The sequence below is a fragment of the Barbatula barbatula genome (assembly GCF_947034865.1).
Source record: "Barbatula barbatula genome assembly, chromosome: 16".
Taxonomy (NCBI): domain Eukaryota; kingdom Metazoa; phylum Chordata; class Actinopteri; order Cypriniformes; family Nemacheilidae; genus Barbatula; species Barbatula barbatula.
Window position 1 is genome coordinate 13,847,131 of NC_136779.1, and position 27,437 is coordinate 13,874,567.

General features: G+C 37.4%; 2 protein-coding genes across 2 annotated transcripts; both read left to right on the top strand.

The window, feature by feature from the left end:
- The first annotated feature begins 1,524 nt into the window (after positions 1 to 1,524).
- cox19 (cytochrome c oxidase assembly factor COX19) lies at positions 1,525 to 2,077 on the top strand. Its single transcript, XM_079476218.1, has 3 exons — positions 1,525 to 1,690; positions 1,762 to 1,873; positions 1,953 to 2,077. Exons 1-3 carry the CDS (start codon positions 1,609 to 1,611, stop codon positions 2,038 to 2,040), a joined length of 282 nt encoding a protein of 93 aa, XP_079332344.1. The 5' UTR covers positions 1,525 to 1,608; the 3' UTR covers positions 2,041 to 2,077.
- A 1,038-nt stretch (positions 2,078 to 3,115) lies between these two features.
- Positions 3,116 to 6,916, top strand: LOC306906123 (solute carrier family 2, facilitated glucose transporter member 11). The gene has a single exon (XM_079477260.1). The coding sequence runs from the start codon at positions 3,671 to 3,673 to the stop codon at positions 5,153 to 5,155; it is 1,485 nt and encodes a 494-aa protein (XP_079333386.1). The 5' UTR covers positions 3,116 to 3,670; the 3' UTR covers positions 5,156 to 6,916.
- Positions 6,917 to 27,437: the final 20,521 nt, after the last annotated feature.

A 27,437-nucleotide genomic window follows, 5' to 3' on the forward strand; every position in this document is an offset into this window, starting at 1 on the left:
CCTGTTTTTTAATGTATTCTTCATTAGTTGCAACGCAAAAGTACAAGTTCTTTTTCTTCAAATTCCTATAACACCTTGTATCTTTTCTTCCTTTTTAGGTAACATGTGAGCATGACCGTGCCTGTGGTAAGGGCTTTTCTTGCGACCGTCATTTTCGCCTGTGTGTGCCTCTGAGGCTGGAGGGGCAGTACTGCAGACGGGATGCCCAATGTGTGCGCGGGCTCAGCTGCATGTTTGGCAGGTGCATCAGAAGCATTCCAGATGGTCAGGAAGGTATGAAACTAATTACAGACTCCAGATTTCTCACGGGATTGAATAACATGATTGAAATTGCGAAGCAGTGTGTAAATATTTCAACCCCTCTGTCTCCTTCAGGGGCTCGGTGTAAATTCGACAGAGAATGTGGTGAATCTATGTGCTGTGCTCGTCATCATGGTGAAAGAGTGTGTAAGCAGAGACTGGTGTTGGGTGAGAGCTGCTTCGTCCCTGATGGTGGATTGGCATTTAGCATCAACCAGATCTGCCCGTGTGATGAAGGTCTGCTGTGTCGTGGTCATAGAGAACCAATAAAAAGAGAGTAAGTGTCATTATAGACGTGTTGTTGCACACATTGAAGAACATGGTACTTGAATACCAACAAAATGGATTTTATGAAGTACTGCTAACTAAGTTTATCTCATTAACATCAGCTTTTTTTCTTTTTTAGGAGAGAATTTGTATATCACCCAGACTCCACAAGCTGGACTTGTCAAGCTCCTAAACCATGATGACTTGTTTACAATATTATGTGCTGTGTAAATAGAAAATGTTTGTAAATATTGTATTGTATATATTAATAAAAATATTCTTATGAACACAGTATCTTATATATTTGTTATTATTATGCCTTTGCTTTGTGATCTTAATGTAGTATTTTAAGTTGAAAGCATTTGAAGTGGTTTACATTGTGTAGTTTAGATATGCTAAACAATATATCATTCCACAGTATTGTACAATATTGTTCAAATGTAAATACATTGCAAAAAAACTTTTACTCCCATAAATATTTAAGTATATTTATAAATATAGCTTTAATTCAAATATTTGTTTAAGTATTTCTATATTCAGGCGTACCTTGAAGGTTTTCTTTTTACTTTTCAACCATTTTTAGAACAAATATTCGTTAACTCTATGAACACTGTAGTAACTATAAACCGACTGAAGAGTTACTACGTTTTTTAAAATATTAAAAAAATATGTTTTTTTATTGTGCATTCCTATTAATATCAATAAAACTGCAGTTGTTTAGCCATAATTACAAAATAAATGCAGCTAACAAACACAATAAAATATGATAACATAATAAAAAACCTGATTTTTTATTTTTTTTATTTCATTTCGGAACCAAACTCTTCAAATATAGTCAAACGTGGTCACACGATAGTCACAAATACGTTTTCTAGGATAACACAAAATGCGTTTCTGTTTCAATCGTAAGAAACTTTTATTTTGAAATTGTAGTCACCCTAAAGAGGAAGTAAACTAGTTGAGGCACCGTTTATATCTTCATCTGCGTCTATGTTCTCTTTCACAAGTTAATGTAGCACTGAGACCAAATATTAGGACAAAATGTCAACGGCGATGAATTTCGGAACCAAATCGTTCCGTCCGCGTGCACCCGATAAAGGATCGTTCCCTCTAGATCATTTTGGTAAGACCCAATATTCACTGACATTAATGCAAACGTCTTCTGTTGTTCAAATATATGTTGTGTATACACAGGTGAATGTAAGGCATTTAAAGATACATATATGAGATGCCTTAAAAACAACCGGTTTGACAATTCACGCTGTCGGGTAGAGTCAAAGGAATATTTAGAGTGCAGAATGGACAGGTGAGTTTTACTGACCTTTTCTAACCTTAAATTTAATTTGAAAAATATCAGCAATTAATTCCTTTCTTTAATTTCACAGACAATTAATGGCCAAGGAACCCCTCGAAAAACTTGGCTTTAAGGACTTGGTGGACGACTCGAAAAAAGAAAACGAAGCCAAATCATGACAAAATATTATTTTGAGTAATATTTATATTTTGTTTATTTATCATCATATTGTTTGATAAATGTTTAGATTCTTTCTGCAAAAAATAAAATTCGCGATTTAAAAATATTTTGTTTTCTATAAACAGATGGTTCACTTTAAGGAAATCTTCGATGGTAGTCGGTAGTAAAAAACCGCAGTGGTAGTGTTACCGCGGGCACTTCAAATCACCGTGAAGAAGAATGTGCCTTATTTTCTCTTTGACTGGTTAAAATAACAAATTGACTTTATGCACTCCGATGTAAACAGCCTCAGCCTAGAGGAAGGCGGAGCGCCACCGTCCACCTCATACGTGTTTCTAAACGCTACGTAAAACAAGTTGCCGAGCTGAAATGTTAAAATGGCATGGATCATCACATTTGCATTCCTGACAGTTTAAGAGTTAGCTTAGTCCGCTAGCTATGTTAAAGTTTGCGTCTCGTAATATAACAAATATAATCCACTAATCCACTATAATAGCTAGTAATGTAGTTAATAATGGCAGTCTGGCAGAACTATTCTTTATTTCAAATTGATGGAACTCGACACTATCGTGTCTTGCCACAGAGTGCTGATTTGAAATGTCTTAAATTATATTAGCTATCCTACTGCTTGCTATGTATCGGGTTGATATCAGCGTATCGAAAATACGTTCATGGGTTTGGAGGAGGCGTGGCGTTGGACGGCGAGTATATTTTCAGTGCTAGCAGGCTAGCGAGTTAGTGTAGCGATAGGTAGTGGGTAGTTGTTACTGTGTGAGAGGAAAATAAAGTTCATTCGAGGTCCTGCCTATGCCCGTCAGGTCTGTAAGTTACATTGCTAGTCCTTCACCCATTATTAAACACTCGTAGGCCGCTTTTCAATATTTCTTAGAATCGATGGCTCTGTGATCTGATATGTGATGGGGAAAAAGTTGGCATGATGCAGATTTGAACCTGCAATATAATGAAACAGGTGGATCAGAGTATACTTTTCCAAGGTTTGTTTGTAATTGCCAGTGTAAAAGTATAGATGAATGTGCTCATTGACACAATGCGTAGCTAAAGCAAAAAAGGTTTTGCCACGGAATTTGCCACATTTTTGCCACAGTTAGGCTTTTAAAAATGTTGCAAATAGAAATTGCAGAAGTTGTTGTAAGGTAGCGTGGCCGAGCGGTCTAAGGCGCTGGATTAAGGCTCCAGTCTCTTCGGAGGCGTGGGTTCAAATCCCACCGCTGCCAGAAAGTTCTTCTTTCGATAAATACATGGAAACAACCGAATTACAATGCTGAAAGAGAAATTCGAATAATCACTATCGCTTTCAGGAGTCTCACCAAACTATATAAATACACATAAAGTCTTCACTGAACTTTGTGATTTTGTGTTAATAGTATCAAGAGTACTCGCATCAGAACTCTTATTTTGAAAGTGCGACTGTCGTCACGTAACGGAAGCGCTCTGCTCAGTCTGCTTAATTTCAATGACAGATCACTGACGTCACATTACGGAAGCGCTCCGCTCAGTCGGCTTAATTTCAATGACAGATCACAGTACAATCTCCGTTTTTACGTATTCCAACAATGGTCGGGTATTTAAGCGAATTTCCCCCTTTAAAGCTCAGTTTTGTTTTGTAAAATGGCAGAGACTGATATAAAACGGGAAGGTTTGACACGGACTCTTGCGCTAACTGTGTGTTCTGCAGCCATTGGTGGGACATTTCAATATGGCTACAATATTTCCATCATCAATGCACCTACATCTCACGTGCAGACGTTCATTAATGAGACGTGTATGAAGAGATGGGGTACAGCTCTCGAGTCCAGTCAGGTGACACTAATATGGACAATTATAGTTTCCTCGTTTTCACTTGGAGGATTTTTGGGATCTCTGCTTGCTGGACCAATGGCTATTCAATTTGGACGGAAGGGAGCGTTGCTGCTTAACAACTGCTTTCTTTTTCTAAGCGCAGTCATTGTTTTGTGCAGCCGCTCGGCTGGGTCCTTTGAGATGGTCATTCTTGGTCGTCTGCTTGTGGGGGTCAATGCGGGGATCAGTATGAACGTCCAGCCTATGTATTTTGGAGAAAGTGCTCCTAAACACCTCAGAGGAGCCGTTGCCTTCTCTTCTGCTGTTTTCACTGCTCTGGGAATCTTGCTGGGTCAGGTCATTGGTCTGACTGAAGTTTTAGGGGGCGAAGCCCTCTGGCCTTATCTTCTGGCTAGCAATGCTCTCCCCGGTCTTTTACAGCTGCTCACCCTGCCCTGGTTTCCAGAAAGCCCACGTTACCTGCTCATTGACAAAGGAGATAGCGAGGCGTGCGCCCGAGCTCTGAAACGCCTCAGAGAGTGCAGCGTTTTTAACGCAGAGATGGAGGAGATTCTTCAGGAGCGGGCAGACGCGGGCGAAGCACGCGCCAAAACTTTGCGAGAACTGTTTGCTGACCGAAGCCTTCGCAGGCAGCTCCGTACGGTTATGGTAGCCAGCAGTGCCATGATGCTCTGTGGTAATGATTCTATTTATTTCTATGCATCATATATTTTTCAGGAAGCTGGTATTCCTACGGCGAAGATCCAGTATGCCACAATCGGCACAGGTGCGTGTGAGTTCACTTCCGCCCTGGTGTGTAATCTACTGGTAGAACGTGTCGGCCGCAGGTTGCTTCTCGCTGGCGGGTACGCGCTCATGTCCTGCTGGGCGGTGGTCTTCACAGTGGCTCTCTCACTGCAGGGCAAAGTGGCCGGCATGCCCTATCTGAGTATGGTGTGCTTGTTTGCCTACATCTTGAGTTTCGGCATGGGTCCCGCAGGGGTCACAGGGATTCTTCCTGCTGAACTTTTTGACCAGATGGCACGTCCCGCTGCGTACATGGTTGCCGGGTCTATGATGTGGCTTAATCTGTTCCTTATAGGAATGGCGTTCCCTTTCATTGTTAGCGGTCTAGGACAGTTTTGTTTCATACCGTTTTGTGGTGTTTGTGTGGCTGGGTGTATTTTCATTGGTCTCACTTTACCTGAAACCAAGGGGAGGACACTGGCAGAGATCACAGAGGAGTTTGACAAGCGGAATAAGAAAAAAACATCTAATGGGCATTTGAAGTATTGTCAGAGAGAACAAAGCTAAAGTCTGAATGATCAAACAACAAAATACTTGGAGATTGAGAAGATTTAAATTTCAGGTTTTATTTGTCATACACTCAATGATGCACTTTGATAGACACGTGTAATAGCATTGCTGACAGAAAGCACTTATGCAGAATTTGTTGAAAAACTTCAATACCTCATTTTACGTTTCTGTGTACTTAGGTGCTTATTTAATTGAAGAAGCTGGTAACACTTTACAATATAGTGCTATTTGTTAGCAAGTAGTTTATGCATTAGCTAACATAAACTGACAATGAACAATACTTCTAGAGCATTTATTCATATTAATTCATGTTAATTTCAACATTGACAACGTTTGATTTTAATAATGTATTAATTACTGTTAACATTAGTTAATGCACCATGAACTATAATGAATAACTTTATTGACACGAACTAACATTGACAAGGATTTATTAATGCTGATAAACCAAATTGTTCATTGTTAGCTAATGTTTGCTAAGGCATTTATTAATGTTAACTAATAGCACCATATTGTAAAGTGGGCTAGTTCACTCAAAAATTAAAATTCTGTCATTAACTCACCCTCAGGTTGTTTCAAACCTATATGAATTTATTTGTTATGTTAAACACAAATAAATACATTTGTAAGATTGCTAGCCATTTTCAGTTCTGTGGCATCATCCACTACCATAGGAAAAAAGATTGTATTTGATTTTGTTCTGTTGAACACAAACTGATATATTTTGAAGAATTTAGGAAAACAAACAGTTCTGAGTCACCTTTACATTATTTCTTCTATGGTAGTCAATGGCAGCCTTTTGAACTGTTTGGTTACAAGCATTCGTCCAAATATCTTTCTCTGTGTTCATCAGAACAAAGAAATGTATACAGATACAGATGGAACAACTGGAGGAGGGTGAGTAAGTGATCACAGAGTTTTCCTTTTTGTGTGAACTGTTCCTTTAACTGGCCTTATTTATTATGACTTAAGGTTTAAAACGAAGATTGGACAAAGTCTTTTTATCGTACTCTTATCATACAATTTCATTTTTCAAGTGCTGCTAGGTGATATATAGTGTGCAATAGGAAAAATGCACGCAATCTGGATTCCCTGATAAAACATGCATGTCTGCGTTGATTGATTCTAGAAATCTGTGAATCCTGATGCTTGCCAAAGATGTACAAATGTTTGCACTGAAATATTTTACCTCATTTATTGGTCACATATTCTGATGTTGTTCATTATTTATTAATTATATAATAATTGTAATTAATTTAAAGAGAGATGTGTATTCCCAAAGCAACACTCAAAGACCCATGCATTATTTTAAATTGCTGGGTTATTGCAAGACATTTTCAGCATGTAAAAAACTTGTAACTTATTGCCTAGTTGCACCAGCAGATGGCAGCATATCGTCATTTTTACTGTCTACTGTAATTTAATTTAATGAATATTTTTCCTTGTAAACAAGGTCACTTGCAGCATGTCATTGTATACAGGTGACAACCAGTTGAAAGAAGAGGGCAATCAGCATTAATACTGTCTAAATGACCTTGTATTGTGCCTTCAATTTTACACAGTGGCTGTTTTGTTCTTTTGTTTGCTATTCTATCTGTATATACATGTCAATGTTTATGAATGATGTAATCAAATCATATCCGTCTGTGGGAAATGCTGCTGTGCTGTTTTAATGATGTCTGTGTATTCTGAATATGTCAGACATTTTAAACCTATTAACAAAGTTGCTTGATGTAAAAATACAAATAAACTAATATAAAGGCTTTCAATGTCATTGTGTTGATATGATGTCAAATTAGGCCTCACCCAGCAAACAAAATTATATCAAACTTTACTTACCCTAACAAAGAAGAAATCTCTTATGCTATTTTATAATATAAAATATAAATCATATAAAGTAATGTAGCAATGTTTATTCATTTGAGCATTTAAAGAAAGAGACTATGTGCATCTTACATCTGTTACTCAAATATTTTACGCGTCAACTACTTGCTCACTCATATAACCATTATCTGCAGTTTAATGGAAAGCTGCTACAATGGTTCAAATACTGTATTATTGTATGAATATATTATGCCAGTTTGTTTTTTGCTATATCACACCATATGACACATGTACTGTATATTTGTCAACTACCCATATATCTTCTTTTTCTGTTTAACACAAACAAATTATTTATTTGGAAAATACATTATATTTAAATATCTTTATATACTTATACCGGACACAAATGATCAAAGTGTTTAAAAGCATTTCAATGTAAAATTGTCTGTGTTCAACTCAGGTTGGTGAGTAAAATATCAGATTTCAATTTTTGGTTGTACTATTCCTCCAAACTGATTCTTTGTCTGTGCACTGATTTCACTTTTACGCAAAGCACTGGGGAGAGATTAGGATTTATTCAATTTTGTTTGGTTAATTGATGTGTGATCTTGAAGAGTTACAGTACCTTCTACCTTCAGGTAATGACTCTATAATGAGTACATCCCACATTGTGTATGCCGCTGAATCGTTTACTTTGACTTTTCTTGTCATCATTAGCATAAATGCTTCAACATTTTTCTCATTTATTTTTTGGAATACTTCAAAAGAGCTCTTTAAAAAGACGAGTGGATTAATATAGCATCTTGACAAATCCACCAAAGTACAGGTTGAAAGTGTGATAAGATGAATTTCTGATCTCACATATGTGACCAACATAAGAAACAGATTTCGTCAGTCAGTTGAAGTTTCATGGATTGCTCATGCATATCACCCACAGTTCACAGTATGCGTCAATGATGTGTTTAAAATTAGATTTTCATTTTTGCTAAAATGTGAACACATTCAATAAAGAATATAAAAAATCTGGCACCACAAGTAACAAATACTCCTGTCCAGTCTTATTTGTAGTCCTGGCAAAAACTTGCAGTTAGTATTGTGCATTCCATTCGATGAGAGAGTATTTATTATGTTTCTCTAACTTGATTCCCCTTAAACCCAACTGCAATATGCTGCAAAATGCACCGTCCATGTGTGCACCATATGAATCATAAAACGAGTGACATCACAGGAACAAATTCGATGCTTACCGAGAACCAGATATAGAAAATGAATACCACAAAAGTCATTGGGGTCTGTGTTAAAAGTGCAGACAAAAATCCATCTTTCCATCACCAGCGATACCAGTATGTTACCTTACAATACCAAACAGAATGAAATAGAGTACACGCACATACACACTCTTGCAATTTCATTTTACGAGATGAGATCACTTCACCTTATTGAGATCTGTTTTTATTGCAAGAGTATGGAGCTATTGCAACAGCAAAAGCACTAACCAGGAACCCATTAAGAGTCATCACCTTGTGCAGTCCGTCTACAAAACATTAAAAGAGGACAAAGCAGGCAGCCACTCAGCTGTATCATTTGTGACCCTGGCCATGTCGTGGTTACCTTGTTGTATCATAATAGAATCTGTATGATGGATGTAGAAAATACACACATCAAGCAAATCTGCAGTTCATAAATAATAAGAAAATGTCCAATAAAAACGTGCTACAAAAAGTTATTCGCAGTGATCTGATAGTAGAAGCATTTTTGCCTTGAGAATGTTTCATCAATGGTTGTCAAAATAACCATTTTGCACTACAATCTTTTTTTACAATTACTCTCACAGTTATGCATTTATTGTAATGAGCTTTTATTATAAAATTAAGTCATTTTCATGGGGTCATAGAAACCCATTTCTTTTCTGTTCTCGGTAACCCAGAAGTCCATCTTCACACTTATCACCAACTTCATTTCCATAAATTAGAAAAAGTGTAGACAGCGACCCAGCCTAATGAGATTCTCGAGTGCCTTACAGACTCTTTTCAAATTCAGTGTGCTTGAGCAGAAAGATGGTGCAGCTCTCAGGAAGAATGACTTATGGTCTGTTTTTCGTCTGCTCTTCTTATCACAAACTGTACTGGTGTTGTGACATTGCTTCAAAAAGAGATAGCTATGGAAGGGTTCTTAGGAACCAGGACTCAAAGGAAGCAAAAAAGATCAAGGCTTATGTTTTACATAAAAAGTCTGGGTTTTCTTATAGAGGATTATACTTATTAAATACATGTAGCACGTGGAAAGCTTTGACAAAAATACTTAAAAGCTAAAGTAAATTCTTAAAGGTCCAGTGTGTGAAATTTAGAGCCATCTAGTGGTGAGGTCGGGAATTGCAACCAACGGTTCACTCTAACCCTCCTTTTCGATGCACTAGTGTGGCTGACACAGGATAAAGATGACAAGCTTTCACTTCTTTGCCGAAGGAGATAACGTATTTAAGAAATTCGCTCTATAGAGCAGTTTGTCCAGTGAGCGCTACTGTAGAAACAACATGGAGAATTCCATGTAAGAGGATCCGTGGTGTATGTAGATAGAAATAGCTCATTCTTAGATAATAAAAACATAACGCTTCATTATGAAAGGTCTTTATACACCTCTGAAGACATAGTTGTATCTATTATATTGCATTTCTGTCAATAGATCCTTCAAAAATTACACACAGCACCTTTACGTAGCTAAATACTTTATAGTAATAGGTAATATCACTTTATTTATTCATGTGAAATAATAGAATTAAAAAGAAAAACTGTTGTTTAAAATCTCTTCACAGAAACACAGAATGAATCTCTTTATACACGTCTAACTGGAGTGTGAAAGCGATTTTTCAGCTATCTCTAATGTTTAGTGACTGACAGGGGCGGACTGGCCATCTGGCGAACCGGTCGTTTTCCCAGTGGGCCGCTATTGTTTGGGGCCGGTAACGGATGTTTTGGCCGTTCAGACGAACGTATTATAAATGCACGCAACGCGAATGCAAAACTCTTAAGTATGTAGGGCAGAAAACAGTTCTGGGGCACTATTGACTACCATTGTATTTTTCCTACATGGTAGTCAATGGGGGGCAAAATCTGTTTGGTTATATACATTCTTCCAAGTTTCTTCCTCTGTGTTCATCAAAACAAATACATTTACACAGATTTGGAACAGCACGAAGGTGGGTAAATTATAACAGAATTTTCATTTTTGGGTGAATTATCCTTTTTAAAACACCTTTATATCGTTGTCACGCTGTAAAATGTTTCACTTAATAGATTTCAACTTTATGATAAATAGTTTAGCTCTCAGGTATAATATGCAATGAAAGCACAAATTAGAATTTTAGTCTTTGTCTTTTTATAAATGGCAGTATACAGTAACTTGATACATAGAAATAAAATCAAACAGAGATTTATATGTAATAGTCGATTTTTTTGTATTTGTTTTATGTTTCCACAGGCTAGATTAAACAAAGACAGAGTAACAGAAATATCCTTCTCAAGATCTCTCGCCCTATTGATGTGGACAACATAGAAGTGGTAATGTTTATTCATAACTGACATGCAGCTTGTTGTAGCTTATGTTGATGTTTTATTATGTACAATTCATTACAGAAACCGGTTCTCTGAATGATGCTTAAACAGGTCTGCCTCAAATTGCATTATCATAATTACTCACTGGAATGCTTGATTCCTATTGGCCACTTGTGTCCTCCAGCAGTCTGGTATTCCTCATAAACCGGCGCACATTCAGGTATTATGCGATATCAGACCACTCATTAGGGATATTTTAATAATTTTATATTAACTTGTATTAGATATAATAAAATGATCACACCTTTGTCAGCCAGACCATCTTGTCAAGCCATTCACTTTGATTCAATTTCCTCAAAATGTAAATTGTTTTAAATAATGTGTAATTCAATCCTGCAAGAGATCACGATGATAGATTGACTATAAAATCAGCATGCTGAAAACATGTGAGCAAAGGGACAGTGAGGCTTTTTCAGCAAGTTTTTTTTAAACATTAACATTAAGATCACATAGTTGTAGGTTCACACCTACAATTATACGTAAAAATGTATGTATTCCCAGATTTATTAACGGGTTACCGATGACAGATCTTCATGATTCATCTGCGCCTGTGTACATTATAAAGGTCTGCTCTCTTGTGAACTTAAATGAGAAATTAAGGACTCTCTTGGTCATATTTGTAAATAACATTTAGATCCCATTAAATCGAGATATTTCAATCATTTCAAGGTTTACATGGCATGAAGTGGTATCGAAACATAATTAGATACTCAAGCCACAATTGAAAAGTCAAGTTAAGATTCATACAAAGACAATTTGGAGAGGGCATATATATGTGCCCAAAGAATTATTCATGTTTATGAGATTTCTGCACTTCGGTCTGTCCTGCTTTATTTCTCCCAGCATGTTTTGCTGTCTTTCCTGTAGGCAGTGCACATGGTGTTTTGACCATATGGCATCATGGCCCAACATGATTATATCAGTGAACCAAATACCAAATCAGTATCTTATCATTTCAGTTTGTCGAAAAACAAGGCTTACGACTACTTTACACGGAAGTACAAAACTCACCAAAATTATTGGAACAATATGTACTGATTTATATGAACACATATGAGAGCGTATTGAGCAGCATTTGCTGGTGAAATATAGACATCGCTTGGAGCTACCAACATAAAAGTTCGATTTCCCAGGGAATACACATGCTCATGAAATGTGTGGCTTACATAAAGCACACTGGATAAATGCGACCGTCTGTTATTTACGTCTGAATATGTCATTTATTCTGAATGTATATCTTTGCAAATTGTCAAATTGAACTGGCCTAAACAATTATACTTAAAAGGGCTGTTAAACAATTAATCAAGATTTATCGCATCCAGAATAAAAGTCTGTGTTTACATACACCGTAAAAAAACATTTTCTGTAAACTGACATTTATAGAAATATACTGTAAAAACTTTTTTGTGTAATATATATATATATATATACATACTCATATTCTTATTTTATTTTAAATAAAAACTATTGAAATAACACTATAGAATAACCTTAATTTCTTGTAAAAGTGTAAGAAAATGGATAAAAAATATAAACTACAATACCTTTACACTTATTTTCACATATTTTTAATACAAGGTAAGATCATGTCAAATCAAAACATTTTTCAAGTGCGTTTTTCTAGCAACTATCTCCCTTATCCCTACTTGAATTTTAAGTTTGAGTTGTAAGCTAAAATAGGAGAAACACAAAAATACCATAAGTAAAGATAAATTTGACGAAAGCAATATTTGTTCATTAAAAAACAAACATTGTTAACATTGATAATTGTGATATTATCATTACTGTGAATTGGACACGATAGTGAAAATGTGATATTGCGAAAGTCCTATGATGGAATAAAGAAACATGGGACAGAATAATTTTGCACCATACCAGGGATGGAAGAGCTGGGTAACCTCTAAGGGCTTTCATAGCGTATTGTTAAGCGCTATTCAGCTATTAGGCTTTGACAGCTGCAATTTGCCAAAGCAAAAAGACAAAAAGCCAATTAAACCATGAGCAATAGTTTACAAAGATATAGAGTCTATCCATTCAGCAGCGCCTTTAGTGCTGAAAATTAGATGTTCACATTGTGAATCTTTTGTCAGAAAATGATTTATTCATTATGAGTTGTGATTCGAAATTGTTCACTTCCAGACTTCAAGAACCTTTTCAGATAATGCTTTGATTCACAGATTCCTAGCTTTTTATAGATTGCTCGTTATGTAGAAAAAAATACTTTTAAAAATGTTTATACTTGTAACTTAGCCTATTCCTGTCGAATGCACCACATATTGCATTCTTTTACATTAAGTGCAAAAAAGTTACATTAAAATTAAAGTTGAATGTAGCATGACTATATCTAAGGATGATCAATACACATTTTAATGAAGCTAAAGAGAGTGAGCTTTTCAATTTCAGCTAGGGTCACATGTGTGTACTACCAACAATAACAGAAGTCAAAACATCTGATACACTATGATTATTTAAATATGAACACTTGTTTTACTGATTCAAAGACATGTGTCCAGAGAAGAAGAAAACCTTAAAAAATCGTATTTGCTTTTGTTGTGGGTGTGCCAAAGGCTGTATACGTATTCCTTTTCTTCTTAATACACCTAAAAATTAGATGAGATAAAGAGAGAGGCATTAAAATAAAGAAGAAATTCCAATCCAGCAGCTCTGTATATCATTTTAGCCCACACAGGGTGTGGACAGATCCGATCAGTGTACTTACTCACAGGAGTCAGAGTGGGAGGCTCGATTGGCTATCAGCACTGTTTAACCTGCATCAGCAGAAATCATCACACCTGCCCTAAGAAGGTTTAGTCATATTTTTGCGGTATTTAATGTTTTTTTGTTGCATAGCTCAATTGTATTGGCAGTATGCAACACAATTGCAAGACTTATCTGCAGCGTTTGACACTACACTGTCAATCACCAGATACTGCTGTCAATCCTGTCATCTTTGGGAATCTCAGGCACTCCTCTCCACTGGTTCAAATCCTACCTCTCCGGAAGATCCTTAAAGGTGTCATGGAGGGGCTCGCTGTCCACTGCCCACCACATGATCTCTGGGGTCCCTCAGGGATCGGTGCTTGGGCCGCTGCTTTTTTCCATCTACACGACATCCTTGGGACCCATCATACATGGCTTCTCCCATCACTGTTATTCTGACAACACCCAGATTTACATCTCATTTTCCCCAGATGATATTGCTGTAAGCAGCTCGCATTACAGCCCGCTTAGAAGAGATCTCAGCTTGGATGAAAGAGCATTATCTCCAGCTGAACCCTGCCAAGACAGAACAACTCATATTTCCGGCACACCCCACGGTGCAACACAATCTCACCATCCAACTTGGCAATAACACAACCAATCCTTCCAAAACAGCCAGAAACCTCTGAGAAATACTTGATGAACAGCTGTCCTTCAATTATTACATTGAATGCACATTTAATATACAGAATATACAGTGATATACAATAGCAGAATCCTTTTTGGGGCTATAGAACCCTTTTTTATAAGGTTCCATAAAGAACTTTTCCATGAAAAGTGCTATATACCTCAGTGGTGCTATAAAGAACAATTTTATTATCAGCAGACAGGAGAGGTTTTAATAAGTAATTTTTTCCTAAAGAATTGTGAAATTAGGATTAAAGTATCCAACCATGAAATTTACATAAAAATAAATAATTGAATAAAGGTCACTGATCCACTCGCAGACAGGATATAAATGAACATGGTGAGTAAAACAGGCAAGAAAATATGTTAACGATTGAGATGAAATGGGTAATGATAACACGTATATCTAAAGCAAACAATGGAAGCAATTGGAACAACATAAGGACAACAAAAAGCGTAAGTGCAATCAAAAACTAGTCTCATATAGCCAGTATACAGAGCCAATTTGTAAAAAATGTTTTAGAGAGTAGAAAAGAGAGTAGAAGTCAGAACTGACTGATGCATTTTCAGACGATTCTTAAAGATGGCTACAGAATCTGCTGATCTTTTAGCAGTGGGCAGATCATTCCACATGGAACCGTGGAACTGATCCAGAGAAGGGGAACCTTATAATGTCTTTGTAGTTGCAGGAGATTGTGAATGATGACATTACTTGCGTGACCAACAGGAGGACTTTGCAGTTTATGGAAGGAAGGCCTGGAGGGAAGGAAAGATGGAAGGCCTGAGAGGAAGGCCTGGAAGGAAGGAAGGTCTGGAGGGAAGGAAAGAAGGAAGGCAGGCCTGGAAGTAAGGAAGGCCTGGGATGAAGAAAGGAAGGCCTGGAAGGAAGAAAGGAAGGCCTGGAAGGAAGGAAGGTAGTAAGGCTGGGAAGGAAGGAAGCCCTGGAAGGAAAGCCTCGGTAAATAGTTTAGGTAATCCGTGGTGAGACCAGACAAAGACTGAGTGCAGAGGTGAGTGTTTTATCTTGAGGCTGATGTTGGTGATGAGCTGGAGGTGTGGGTGATAAGTACTCTGGTGACTGTGAGTGGAATGATGGAGTGAGGTCAGAGCCTGGCGATTGCATGAAATACCATAAAATATATGATTAACTAAAGAATTAAATGCAAACTCGTTATGTTAACAAATATTTTTAAGTTGAACTAATTAAATATTTTAAGGCAGCCAGGTTACTTATTTTTTTTAAGTTGAACTTACATTTCAGAGGAGATGACAATCTTTACAAATAGTGTAAATAAATATACATTTATACAGTTAGCATATACATATCCCTTGTCGCTAATATCCATTATGTACATTTGTGTTGAAGCTTTAAAGTTCTTTAGATTTTATTTTCTTTGCTAGCTCACATTACTAGTTTTGTGGTCGAAAATCCATTTGCGTAATCTTAAAATGCACCTAACAGTCGATTTATGAATGAAACAAGCTTTTCTAGATCCTATCAATTCACAGTGGAAAGCACAAGTCACGGCCACTATTTTTCTCATTCTATATTATGTTTCACCTTAAAATACATCACAATACTGAAAAAAAGATGATCACAACTTCTGGTTCATGTGGTTCAAAATTTAAGATTTTATGATGCATTACTGATTAATCGATTATGATGAATTTTTATGATTGTGCAAAACTGAATAATCGTAATAAATGAATTAAGAATGAATAATTGTCATATTAACGTCATCAGTGCCACCACATGTGCCTCTCTCTTTTTTCCAGCACGTTTTACCAAAAGGCCCACACACTGCATCCACCCCCCGCAGCCAGCCAGCCATGTGATGTAGCTAGCTATAAAAACTCACTCACGTGTGGGTGGTAGGTGGCTCAATATGGCTTTTAGACCGATTGTTGTAGTTTTATAGAGAGGCTGAGTAGCGAAGTGAAGCAGGACTTAAAGGACTGTATAGTGAGGGAGTGTGTTTACAATTTGGAAGGAGGATGAAGCTGTCATAACCAACTGGAAAAAAAACACAGGTGCATTCTACGATGCTTGTGAACAGGAACCGATGTTGGACACATTTGTAACTGGGAGGCTGACTGTAAAGATCTTCAGGATTAAAATGTTGAGATGAATAAACCATAATACAGAAACATTTGCTGTAAAATGAGGGGCGCTCATTTATTCCTATTCCTATTATATCCCTATCTATCATACCCTTCCATTTCCTCTGCTATTCTTTAATTTATTATTTTCTTTTCTTTTCACATTGGTTAATTCAATTTACAGTCCACTGCAGCAGACAGTAAAACTCATTAGCTATTTTTTTGTGTCTTCATATTTTCCATGCCCGGCCCATGGCACGGTTGGGGGAACAATCATGCTGTACATTCGGCTTTGGCAGATATGTAATCATATTTCATATATTGCATTATAAAAAAATCTGTGATTAAATTGACAGATAATAATAGATAATACACATACAAGTATTTTATTTATTTTAATTGTCAGCTGGATATTTTTAGAGGGGCCCATGAAAGATATCGGGGCAAAGCCCCCTAGACCAGTTATACAGTTTTATTTTATTTACCTATACAATACCTACATAGCTATCAATTCACATCTGAGCAGTGAGTTTTCCCTATTGATAGCTGGAACAATGTCTGACTTTGATGTCTTGTGTAAATGTTTTAAATGGAATGTGATGTATTTCAATATCCCATATGACACATGAACAGGCTTAAGCATGATCTGGTTATGTGAGCTCAGGATTCCACTAACAAGTTTGATATGAGCTCCATTGAAAAGGGTGTTTCTGTTGTGGCTGATAATGTGCTAATACCTCACCAATTGGGTTCATGGGAATCACATCGGAAGTTAAATTACAGGAAACCAACAAAACCTTAAAATAAGCAAAATGTCAGATTACTTTATATTCAAATCATTATATGTAGCCTAAATAAACAACTGAAATGACTCAATATTTGCGTTATTAGTTTATAGTTAATGGATTGGCTTCTACCAGTGTTAAATACTCAGTATTAGGTTTTCTTACTTACCATTGTGCCTTTGGCTTGCTTGCTGGGGCTTTCATAAATCTGTTTTGGAAAACATGCCTTGTGAAAGTGCTAAATAAATGAAACTGAAATTTCAACATACATTATGATCCCTCCTAAATGAATTATGGATTATGGGGATAAAGTCTTAAAATGCAAAGCCAGTAAATGTATTAATGAGCTGAATTGTTATTCCCACTGGCTCAGTCATTGCATTATAAACAGCATGTTCTTCCATTCAGTTATTTGTGCATTAAACTGTGTTGTTGTCAATGTTTATATATCTATTTATGCTTCAAACATTTATTTATTCAATAAGTCATGTGCACTAATACAATGTAGAGTCCTACATGTAAAATAATGTTGCCTCACAGTGCAGGATTACCAACCACCTCAAACACTCAGAGAGACACTTGAGTTTGTCAGGCATCTGAATTTCATTTCTGAATATATAACAACAATATCTAACAAGACCTTATAAAACGCTTGCTTTTATTAACTGTCAAGTGTTTGTTTCAGAATCCCTAATGCATCATGTTTTTCTAATATGATAGTAAAGAACCTTTGAAGATGAACTCAGGAGGGTATTATTAAAGCGTGTACATATCATATTAGTATGCAACACTCAGATGAATGGCCCAGAGTGTTTGTGACCTTTAGTGAGGTGTCGCATCATGTGCAGAAAGGACAACGATTGGGGACAGAGGTGAGAAGGTTCAGCAGAGGATGAGCTTTGCATTTCTGAAGACTATGGCAGTCCGGACAAACGCAGATTTCTTCTCACAGGCATTTTCAGTGGTTTTGCATTTCAATATCAATCAAAGTGTAAAGTTCGATCATTTTTAAATATTCTCTCCATCAACATCATCAATTGAGGGCTAATACTTACAGTAAAGCGATAGGTAAGAAATTAAATATGTCCCTATTTAGCCTAGTGTCTGCGTGTGCTTGTGTCTGTTTCTACCGGCTGAGGAAGAATAGTACTGCTGGGTTATTGAACTGTCTGAATCACTTTCTGAAAGATCACACAGGATTATTTCTTTGATCGCAAGGACATTGTGAGAAGGCCACCTGCTACCTTGCACTTAAAGTGGATTTGACCAGGAACTACATTTTCGATAGAAAAAGTGTATCTGGGTGTATCTTGACTGGAAACATACTGCATACTTACTTAAGTCTGTGGGAGAATGTCCATTGATCATTTCAGTGCTGTATGTGTATGCTTCTATTTTAAGACTGCATGCATCCAGACTGGAAAAACCCAGACACACATACAATAGTAAACCAGCATTGTATCCAAGATACTAAGTCATCCAGTTTTTCGTATGTTCCAAAAGGGATCCACACATAATTTATTAATTTTGCAGTTTGTTGGAATGATTTCCCTTATGTTGTATAATTTGTACAGCCAATGTAATATTTGATGTAAAATGTATTACTGTTTCACCAATTGGCAGTGCTACAGTTTGGGGTTTAAGAAATGTTTTGGATGTGATACTATAGTTAGACATTGACCTCGCAAAAGCTTGAAGCTTAATATATTCCTATTGTTAATAGAATAATAGCATTTTCCATGGTAACCAAAAAATTGAAAGGATCCTAAAATACTCTAGCCGTTATTTTCTCTTACACATACACATAATCAAGTAAATAATGCTGCTGCAATATTGTCACAATAGAGAATGTGGCGCTGACGTCACGGCGTGTTGCCTGCTTGGCCATATTTGTAGGTGTTAGCGGCTCTTTTCTGCTAGTGAGTTCAGTTCATTATGTTCCGTTTGACTAAGAAGACAAAAACATGGTGGGTCGGTTGTGTTATAAACTGCAAAAGCACAGACGTTTCAGACAGAAACAAAGGAATACAAGAATTTGGTTTTCCGATCTGTAAACAACGAAGGAAATCACATCTAGGATCATATATCAATCACTAGTAAACAACCTCCGAAGATGGCGGTGAGATTGAGTTGGAGAAAGTAGTGTCCTATTCACACTGCGAGCGACCTTTGAAAGTGAATGCGATCTTGACCCTTTGTCACTGTGAGCAGCTGGTGATTAAAAGTGATTAACCAATCATAGAGAGTCATATCTAGAGAGTTAAAATATTGCTTTTATGGACCTCACTCCCTCACTCTCTGTATGTGCCAGCTTTTCTCAAGAATCATTCTTTCTTAATATGCTCTTGGTGGATTTGGTGCCCTGTTGCATATGTAGATGGTTACATTCTCACATTAACCTGGCCTGTTTCTTTGTTTTATTTAAATTAGATTTTATTTAAAGGGTTCACCCAAAAGAAAATTCTGTCATTATTTAATCACCCCGATGCCATTTCAAACCTGTATGACTTTCTTTTGCAGAACACAAAAGAAGATATTTTGAAGAATGTTGTTAACTGGCACCCATTCACTTGCGTGGGTTTTGTGTCCACACAATAGAAGTTAATGGGTGCCAGCGCTGTTCGGTTACCAGCATTCTTCAAAATAACTTCTTCTGTGTTCTGTGGAAGAAAGAAAGTCACATAGGTTTTAAATGGCAAGTGAGTAAATGGCAAGAAAATGACAGATTTTTGGGGGCTGAACTATCACTTTGGAGGGTTAAATGATCATGTATTTAAACTACTGTGAAACATTCTTCTACACTTTGTTTATTATGTTTTCTTTTCCCTGACATCCACTTGATCTACTCATAACCCTCCACTCTCTATTGACCACTAGAATTAAAAAGGATGCTTTTGCTTTGTATCTTTGATACCTGTATGTCAGTTAACTCTGAATGGCTATAACTAAAATGAATAAATACACTTATTTCCAGGTAAAAGGTTTCCTGTTAAATCCAAAGATTGGTGATCCTTAAAATATTCCAAGTTCAATTTATCTGACGTTATAGAGAGCCCTGCTTTTAATAAAAATACAAGTATATAAGTGCTTCTCTGCATTTTCTTCCATCCCGGTGTTAGTAACAAGCGAGGTTTATTTTTAACACAAAAAAATCAATGATCTGACTTTAACCTTTTGTGTGGCACCATTCAGATGTTTTGTGTCACAATGTAAGGCTTCGCAAAAAGGCTTTAACTAAAGAATGAGGAGGCACTCGTTGGACTCGAAAGTTAACCCACAGCTCTGTTGCTAAGCACTTTTAACACATTAAGAGCGCATTTAGATTACCCATTTAACGCAATAAATCAGTCAGACATTGGTGAAATCCCAGAGAAAAATGTTATTGCGCAGAAGTTGCTGTTATATAGTAAAAAAGATTCAACGGGGTTCTCAGTTGTGTGTCATTCAATCGATAGTGCACCCCAAAAATAAAAATGTATCATCATTTGTTCAGTCTTTCTTTCTTCTGTGAAACACAAAAGGGGAGATTCTGAGAAACGTCTCAGTGGTTTGCTTTCAAACAAGGCCACGTGGAAGTCAATGGGCTCCGATGTTGATGGTTAAAAATAAGTATCTTCTTTTATGTTCTGCAGAAAAAGAAACGTCATACTTGAAGAATCAAGTTTTTCTAACATTCATATTTATCCCAGTTAAATAACTGAGATGCCAGACATAAATCATTTCTATTTGCTCTTCTTTTATTCTCATTGTTGTGTGGGGGAAATTTACACGGTTATACTATCATGGTAGTATAACTATCACCTCGAAAGATATCACAGAAATATAATTATATTAGGACAATAGTTGGAAAACCTCTTAAATGCAATTAAAGATCAATTTCAGTATCCCACAGCTATGAAAGCAATCATTTTGAAGCATTGCAGAATCCTCCCTAAACAGATCCTTATGCATGTCTCCAGAAGTCTGTTTTGACTGTGGTTTTCAAACTTGGACTGGGTCTGAAGATATTGCGTAATCTTCTTCATGGCACATTGAGTGAAGTGGCGATGATGCTGGCTTGGCTCTTGCCGCCCTCGCTGTGCGGTTAACCATAATCAATGCATGCTAATTAGCTGAGATGCTAGAAAGGTGAGTCAGAGGCCATGGAGGACAGCAAGTGCAGATACGCTCACATTGGTTTGCAAAATGTCTGCCTAATTCATCCTTTAGACTGTCATCTGCCTCTATGAAGCCTGGATGTAGTTTGATGTGAGATGGAGAAGCCTGCTGAAAGCGGTATGCCTGTGTCTGGATTTACACACAGTGTCTTTTTCTCTTTAGATTTTCTCTCAAATTCTCTCACTCTTGTTCTACTGTTATATTTGGCTTAACCTTTCTGAAGTGAGCGTGAGCTATGACGCTGATATCAATATTAATGTAAATGTTACGAATATTCGAGTCGCTAGATCGTTGTAGTTTTTGGATTTGATGTTTAGGAAACACGCGCAGTGACGAAAATGTATCGCTTGAATAACAGCGTCTGCCAAATGTATAAATGTAAATATTAAAACTGTGGTGTTAAATACAACATCACATCTTTGTGTCTAAAAGTGGTAGTTCACCCAGAACAAAAGAATATACTGTATTTTGAAAAACGTTGGTAACAGAACAATGACTTGCATTGATTTTGTGTCTCTACAAAGTAAATGGGTACCGCTGTTGTTCGGTTATCAACATTCTTGAATATTCTTCTTCTTTTATGTTTCGCAGAAGAAAGAAAGTCATAGGTTTGAAATGAAATTCAGTAATTGACTTTTATGTTAACATTAAACCACCTGTGAATTCATTATATGGTTGACATGGATTTAAAGAATTTCTGCACGAAGATACTTTAAATCCTAATGGCGAAAGAAGATTTGCAGCTTTTGAAAATGCAAGTAATGCAATGATTCATAGCTGTAGCTTGTGCCCTACAGCACCACGGAGGCTGAATTTTATGACAGTGAAATGCCCCAGCTATCCCTGTTCGTTTATTCTGGGCACGTAACTGCTGCTTCCTGACGTTTTTTTTTTCTTAATGAATCCTTCTGTAGGTTCCCTCCTCCTTCCAAATCTCTACTCTGCCTCACCACCTATTTTTTCTCTGTATCTCTGTCTCTCGCTATTCCCTCCTGACTATATATGGGAAAATATCAGACATTGTCATATCAACCTCAGTGTGCTAATGCCGAATGCTCCACTCTTTAAAATGATTTAGTAATTTCACTTACATGATTTTAGGTGTGTCTGTCACTGCACATAAAACACATCTTTTAGACAATTTTTGTTTTTTATTTTAATAATTCATTTTTTTAAACCCAGTGGTGGGTGATACAAAAATATCTACTTTTAAAAGACAGGCACTCAAATAACACATTAAGGGCTACAAACAGCTGGCATTTCTTCTCACAGAGAAAATAATATTCCTGTATAACAAAATATATAACATATACTAACTATATGCATACAAAACAAAATAAATACCATATATACCATATAAACACATACAAATAAATACAAAACAATTTTTTTGTAAAAAACACCAAAGCTAAAATACATAAACAGTGCAAATAGAACCAACATAATCCAAACACAGATCATTTTCACATATGCTGCATTGTCTACAAATATTTCACAATTTATGTCAGCAATTCATGTTCTTGTTTAGCTATGTTTTTTCGCGTAAACCACGGCACATTCAGTTGGACTGACATTCACATTAAGTGTTATGAGATCTCAGCGGCACAGCAGACTCTGATTTACTGCTGTTATATCAGCAGATGTGTTCTGATGCTTTTATATCGTTCTACTCTGTCTGCCAGTGTCAGCTACAGTGTGCAGGTGAACAATTACCTGAATGCTCACATACATAAACATGCACACACACACGCACACGCACACACACTCAAAAGCTTTACAGGAATAAATGTAAGCAAGTAGACATGTTTTCATGTGCGCATACACAGTCCCTCAGCTATCTAACTATCAGTATTTTCTTTGCCGATATCACTTGACACAAATATTAAAAGCGCAACGTAACAGAAAAATAATAGTCTGAAATTTGACAAAAACAAACAGGTTGATCCCTCGCAAATACTTATAATCGTGCACAAGAATGTAAGTGTACACATGCACACTAACCGTTCCTAAATTTACGAAAATTTTGTTATCATCATGCAAAACATAAGCTTATATTTGCTTTTCATGAAAATAGACTCTCTCAAATACACGGCAAAAACAAACAAATAAATCAATCAATACAAATGTACAAATTATAAATAAATCATGACATTCTCCTTTACACCCCTGCTAAGCTAACATAAATAAGAAGCTGTTTATCTTCAACGTTGTTCATATATCATATGTAAACCTTCCTTGACCAGAAATTTGTATCATTTGTTGTGCATCCTGTAAGCAAGATCAATGTTTCCCAGCATCGAAGACCCTGTTAAAGTTACTCATTCTGCAAGTCCCTTTGACTTGGAGGATTTTCCAGATGTTAAAAGGTTCACCCAAAACCTTCCGTCATCATGTTGTTGACTTTGTATATGACTTTTTCTACTGGGGAACACAAAGATATTTTGAGAAATGTCTTATTGGTTTTGAGTTCATACAATGGAAGTCAATGTTGTTTGGTCACTAAAGTTTTTTTTTAATATCTTCTTTTGTGTTCCGAAGAGGTTTTGAATCACATAAGGATGAGCAAATTTTGGGTCATTTTTGGGTGAACAATCCCATTACGGGTGAGGAAGAGTGTGGTGCCGCCAGAGAACACATATTCTTCTGAAATTTGCAGCATTGTTAGGCAGGATAAAATATCAACCCGTCATCTAACAGTTTCCCTTCAGGTCAGGATTACAATTACACGCATAAGCTTAAAGTCTTAAAGTCTCTGTAAATCTTGTAACACACTTCTGCGTTTTTATCACATGCTTCTCTACAAAATACAGAAGTATAAACGGGAGCATTCTCATTTACACTAAGTCTTTCCGCAGGCCATCATTGAAAATGATGGACGATGTTACAGACAGTTCAGAACTCACCCTCTAACTAATAAACACAAGAGCACCATAAAAAAACACTGCTCATCCTTTCTCAAGTGCTTCACAGGCCTGGGATGAATGAACGTGCGTCTCACAAAGTGCACTGCTCCGAAGTGAAGATCCCCCCCTCCTTCTTTTCTCTCCTCCTGGACCTGTGCACCTTCCAGCATGCGGCCGCTATAAACAGCATGCCAAATCCCACCACCAGCAGCACCAGAGACACCACTTTGGTTTGGTGTAGCGTGTTAAAAGTGAAAGTGACGCCAGTCCCTGCCATGCCGATCACCAGAGAAATGACCCCGAAAGGAAACACACAGCGGTACCATGATTTCTCAGTGCCACCGGTGGCCTGGGCCAGCCGCTCTAGAGTGGTGAGATCTTCTGGAGCTTTGAGTACAGGCATGGGTGCTGAGCCATCCGGGGTCTGGCTGCGGTCATGGTCCAGCGTGGGCAGCTGTGCCAAGGCCGGAGGCTGGCAGGGCAATCGGCCAGCTGAGCAGCCCATCTCTGAGCTGCAAGCCAGGGGAGAGCGAGATGATGGAGCCACTGACCTCCTGATGGCCACTTCTGATGCTTTTCCTTCCTTTGCTGGCTCTGTCAGGATGGGATATTCCTGGCAGTGATCTATTTATAGAGCTGGATAAGGAGAGGACAAGTCATGCAATAAGAGTGCGGCATGCTGGGATGAAAGAAAATTTACTCACTTCCTTGGTCAGGCTGTGATGCTTTCCTTGCTCCGTTACATTGGTGTGTCTGCCCTGCTTGTAACAGCGGCACATTGTCTGTTTTGCTAGCAGAGATGACTGGAGTATACAAAGCTGAGAGCCAGGGAGAAGCCAATGAGAAAGGAGGGGTTGGTACGAGGCATCTGATTGGCTGCCTTTGTCCTGTGACATCATAGATTGTTGAGAGAGCTCTTAACACAAGTGTGATTGATGATGCTGATATCCACAGCATATACCACCTACATTCATGCCCATCTCTCGCTTCTCACACATTTTAGTTTCAGTTTTTTTTGTATACCGGCACAAAAGTTTTTTTTCTTTTGCTAATGTAATTTAATTGGAATATATTTAGCAGATGCTTTTATCCAAAGCATTCAATGTGCCGTATACATTTTTTCACTATGTGCGTTCCCAGAAGATTGAACACATGGCCTTTGCAATGATAATAAAATGTTCCACAAATTTAGCTACAGAAATAAGTTGTTCGTTGTTTGGTCACCAACATTCTTCAAAACATTAATTTTTTGTGTTCTGCTGTATAAGATAAAAGGTCATACAGGTTTGAAATGATGTGAGGGTGAGTAAATGATGACAGAATTTTCATTTTTGGGTGATCAATCCTTTTTAGAACACAGGAATGTCACACACATTGCCAAATTGAACACGATACATCCGAGCTATAAAAGCAGAGCTATGTATTTTCGAGTAGCAATTTGATGAAATGAAAAGATATTTTGCACATCTGCAGGCCATGTGGCTGATTGTATGCCTGTTTCTATTTTTACCACTACGAGTACCAAACCGGGGATCTTGACATAACAAGCACAGATAAGGAAGAAGGTGATCTGATTTTCTAACAGCACGGCACAATTAGAGAAATTACAGAGATTGCCAAGAAGAACATTTGAGAACATGTTGAAGTGTTTTCTGTAAAAACAGAAATGAAGCATATGTAAATTTACTTGCATAAGTTCAACACATTTACATCAGCAACTGCGTCTTTTTCCTTTCTACTTATGTGGGGATCACTTCCGAACCAAGGGAAAGTGCATGCAGCATGTGGGGTTTAATCTAATAACCTTAAGTAATTCCTTGTATCTTGTAGGTGACTCAACACGTGAGGTAAAGGACAATGTGGAGCCTTTGGAAAAGTAGTTGCTAAACACATTAAAACTGACATTCGGATATATAGAAACTCGTACACTTGTATGTATTCTCCTGACTTTCACTATGCCTACGACATTAGTGATGAAAAGGATGTTGATGCAAAATATCCGATGTACCTAAGGACTATTACAGCAGCGAGAAGATGCCATATGTCAACCTGAGCTCAGAATGGTGACTCATGGCACTCAGGGAGATGCAATGCCAGGCTTGGCGCACTGAGTTAAATCACAAGAGTCCTGCCTACAACGGCCGGGTTGGACAACCCCACCTGTCACCCAGTCTGGTGCCACTTGTGCCAACTGATCAGTTCCTTGTAGTCACCATTGCATTAGATCTTTTTTTATTTGAATTCACTCACATCTTCACAGAGTCTGTCCATAGTGAACTTGTATACGCACAGACTGGGGTAAATTGGATGGGGAGTGTAGAAGCCTTCGCGTCGGCTTCCCCGCACACTAGTCACGACCCAGAGGCTCTGATGATGCTGATGGCTCATTAGCCCAGTTCTGCAGGAGACTGTTGGCGTGCACTCTCAAGGAATGAAGAGCATAGATGGATTGATGTGAAGGAAAAGAGCAAAGACGATACTCTCTCGTGTATTTTAAATAGCATGAAATGAAACTTGAACTGACTTCACCGAAAATAGAACGTAATACAATAGACAGAATCTAAAGGAAGCCCACGAAAGGTCTCATTGTGCCAAAACTCAATGTTTCTCAACAATCAAAGCCCTATTTGCACACGTATTCCTTCATTTATACCAATCAAACATTTATTTCATAAAATCGAACTCTTCTAACAAACTACACCATGAAAGCTTAAAATCCATCCTCGCCTTCATATATATGAAGCGTTTGGTTCCAAAATGAGATACATTTTAAAAAATCATGTTTTTTTATTGTGCAGTCCACTTTGTCAAGATCCGGGGTGACACAAGGACAAAGGACCCAGGTGCAGATGGCGGGTGAGGGGTTAATAGACATTTATTAATAAGACAAAACAAAAACCCACGAGGGGTAAAATCCAGGAACAAGGTAATAAACAGGAACAGGAGATTAGACTAGACTAGACTAGACTAGACTAGACTAGACTAGACTAGACTAGACTAGACTAGACTAGACTAGACTAGACTCAGGAACTCACCCACACAATGAAAATGAACCAGCACATGATAGACAAGACCGGGGCATTAAAATAAGGGGACAAATCAAGAGGGACAGCTGTGGGGCATGAGGTACTAACGTGGAGACGAGAGGGCGGGAACAGAGACAAGACCGGAGAGAGTATATGGCAAGCCATAAGGACCAAAATGCATCTACACACAAAACATGAGGTTCTGTCAGGATCCTGACACTAAACCAGGAGAAACATGACATAATGCGGCAGAATCATGACACCAATAAATCAATCTGCAATGTTTTGTTTTGATTTGAGCCACAATTATGAAAAAATACAGCTGCCTAACACAATAAAACCATGTTAACTTAAGAGTTCCAAAGAGAACCAAACTCTTCATATGCACCTTTATCTTGTTCTAAACGGCTTTCTTCTGTGGTACAATAAAGGATGTGGAATTTTAAATACTGACAACCCGAGTCACCGTTCGATATACGTTCTAT